This window comes from Ricinus communis, chromosome 2, assembly GCF_019578655.1.
Source record: "Ricinus communis isolate WT05 ecotype wild-type chromosome 2, ASM1957865v1, whole genome shotgun sequence".
Taxonomy (NCBI): Eukaryota; Viridiplantae; Streptophyta; class Magnoliopsida; order Malpighiales; family Euphorbiaceae; genus Ricinus; species Ricinus communis.
Genome location: NC_063257.1, coordinates 9,319,642 through 9,322,127, shown reverse-complemented (window position 1 = coordinate 9,322,127; position 2,486 = coordinate 9,319,642). Strand labels below are relative to the sequence as shown.

Below are 2,486 nucleotides of genomic sequence, written 5' to 3'. Positions count from 1 at the left end.
TGCAGAAGCTTAATAAAGATTATTACTACATTCCACTTTCATTCTTTTTCACTCAGCATCACTAATTGCTACAATATTCAATTTGAAACAAGCACACCAACATAACTAAAAGCAACAGGCATAGCTCAGAAAGTTGATGATAATGTTTCTAAGATACCACATACAATAGATATTTAAGTAGGGGCAGAGAAAACACATCGAAAAAAGCCGGTGATTGAGAGGCCACAGATGTACAAATGTTAACGACTTGAGAGCGTAGGAATCACAGCAAACTTATTATTTCATACCAAACAGAGATAAGTCCGAACCAAAGATATGAAAACACACTGCCAATAAAAGTCTCAACTAATTCACAATCTTAACAGGTTCGAAACCTCTCTCAATTGATGTCTTTACAGCATCAAGTATCAGTTGGGTCTTTCTACTGCGAGTTGGCCATGTTTTGTCAGGTTCTGCTCCATTTGCTTTGATATTTCCAACCAATCGAGCAAATTCTCTCACCATGCAAGCTTCCTGAGGGAGATCTGTGAAGACAATGTGCTGGCTCGGCGGCGGCTCCCATCCAGTTACAAGTTCATTGAACCAACATTTTGAAGATGCTGTGTAAGAGCATTCCTTCTCCTCGAAAGGAATGATGAAATCATTGAGATGCAGAGTTCCGTTAGTTCCAATTGCAGTTATATACATCGTCAAATGTGTTAAGAATGAGCAATGGAAGGTTGCTATCTTGCCATCGTCCCAATGTAGAGAAGCACTGCAAGCCAAAATCACCCCTGCTTCATTAAAAATAGGTCCGTGCAAGGCTATAACGGTATTTGGCAGTTCATAGTCAGCAGCCCAGAGAATCGCACGAATGCAATACCACCCAGCATCACCAAGTGCACCAAGACCATCAAGCTCTGGCTTCACACGAATGTCATTCTTGAGAAAATCTTCATCACCAGCAAATGTAAAGCAGCTATGTACCTGTAGTGTGCACCAAATCAGACTCTACAACACCAAAATCTTAAACACAAAAGAGAATTCTTCATCTAAGACAAGAATTGGCATATATTGTTTCAAACTTCAGTCTCAAATGCAATAGTACCATCAAACTAATCAAAGTTAAAATTTAAATTGAATGTAAAAATCCTTGAGATTAATCAGGACAAAAACAGCCAATTGGAAAATGCTTGACATCACCCTTGGCATGATGAAATGCAGATATGATCTCAAATGAACCCTGACCAACTTCCCTCACTTCTATGGCATCTTAACCAGCACTAAGTACAACCAGGTTGGCCATGTTAAAACTATGACCAATTGGGACAACTAGCAAATGTAACAGCCAACTTCTTTTCTCAGTTAATCATTTCAACTGGATTAGAAACATGAGACCTTACAGTCCTGACTGGGGCATGACAGTGACGACTCTAGTACCATACCACTAAATCAAAACTTATTACCTCTAATCCAAAACTATAATTAAAAGTTACTCTTAAATGCCAATGCAAAAACAAACATCAAACTCCAAATAATTTAATGAAATCCAATTTATCTTGTGCAGTTGAAAAAACTAGAAACTACATAATGAAAAAAGAAAAAGAAAGAAACGAAAATCCGACGGCGCACCGTTCTAAGCTGACCAAAACGCTCTTTATCACACAAAAAATCCCTCATCGCTTGTGTTCTAGGATTATGCATCCACATAGTCCCATCCATAATCTGCACTCCATTAGCTTCACAAGCTGCCAATATTTTATCAAACTCATCAACATTGAGTCCAACTGGCTTCTCCAGCAATATATGCTTCTTCTTCTCTGCAGCCAAACACGCCCATTTCACATGAAGACTAGTGGGTAATGGAATATAGACGGCGTCAATATCTGGGTCATCGAGAAGTGATTCATAAGAGCCGTAGATCTTGGCGTTGGACGGGAAGTTATTGGCTTTAGCAAAAGCTGCGGCTTTTTCAACTGAACGGCTTGCGATTGCAGAGAGCTGTACGTTTGGTGTCAGTGTTATTGCGCGTGCGACTTTACGCGCTATCTCTGCACACCCAATTATGCCAAACTGGACTAGGGTTTCTGCCATTGAAGTCGTAATGGAGAACTGCGGATTGGGTTTAGGAATTGAAGATAAATTGTGTTTGTTTTTGTTGGATAGTAGGGATATGGAAGTGTCAGCAGGCGACGACCAATGATTTTCTTCGCCTTTGTTTCTGTTACTATTTCTTTTTATAAATATCTTTTATTTGAAAAGTTAGCACATTATTTTGATTTTATTATTTTATCTACTCGAAGTTAATACGCTATGTCATTAAATAAATAATTTAACTTATAAATAATATAATAAACTGAATTTATTTAATAATAAATTTATATATTAAGTATGACTTGAAAAATTTAAAATTTAAAATTTTATATATTTAATAAGTACTAATGTTAGTATAATTAAACATATAAATAAAATTTAAATTTTAAATATTTATTAAAGATTTTCCAATA

General features: G+C 36.6%; 1 protein-coding gene across 1 annotated transcript; it reads right to left on the bottom strand.

Annotated features, from left to right (window-relative positions):
* Positions 1 to 256: 256 nt before the first annotated feature.
* On the bottom strand, positions 257 to 2,190 carry LOC8281423 (uncharacterized oxidoreductase At4g09670). Its single transcript, XM_002527076.4, has 2 exons — positions 1,612 to 2,190; positions 257 to 966 (listed from the first exon to the last, which is right to left on the bottom strand). The coding sequence occupies exons 1-2, from the start codon at positions 2,071 to 2,073 to the stop codon at positions 346 to 348; spliced, it is 1,083 nt and encodes a 360-aa protein (XP_002527122.1). The 5' UTR covers positions 2,074 to 2,190; the 3' UTR covers positions 257 to 345.
* Positions 2,191 to 2,486: the final 296 nt, after the last annotated feature.

What these genes read in the sequence shown, in the direction of transcription:
- LOC8281423 (XM_002527076.4), bottom strand. Translation starts at nt 2,073, where the DNA reads ATGGCAGAAACCCTAGTCCAGTTTGGCATAATTGGGTGTGCAGAGATA. An exon ending in GTTTTGGTCAGCTTAGAACG is followed by an intron (nt 967 to 1,611) that starts GTGCGCCGTCGG and finishes TGCACACTACAG; the next exon opens with GTACATAGCTGCTTTACATT.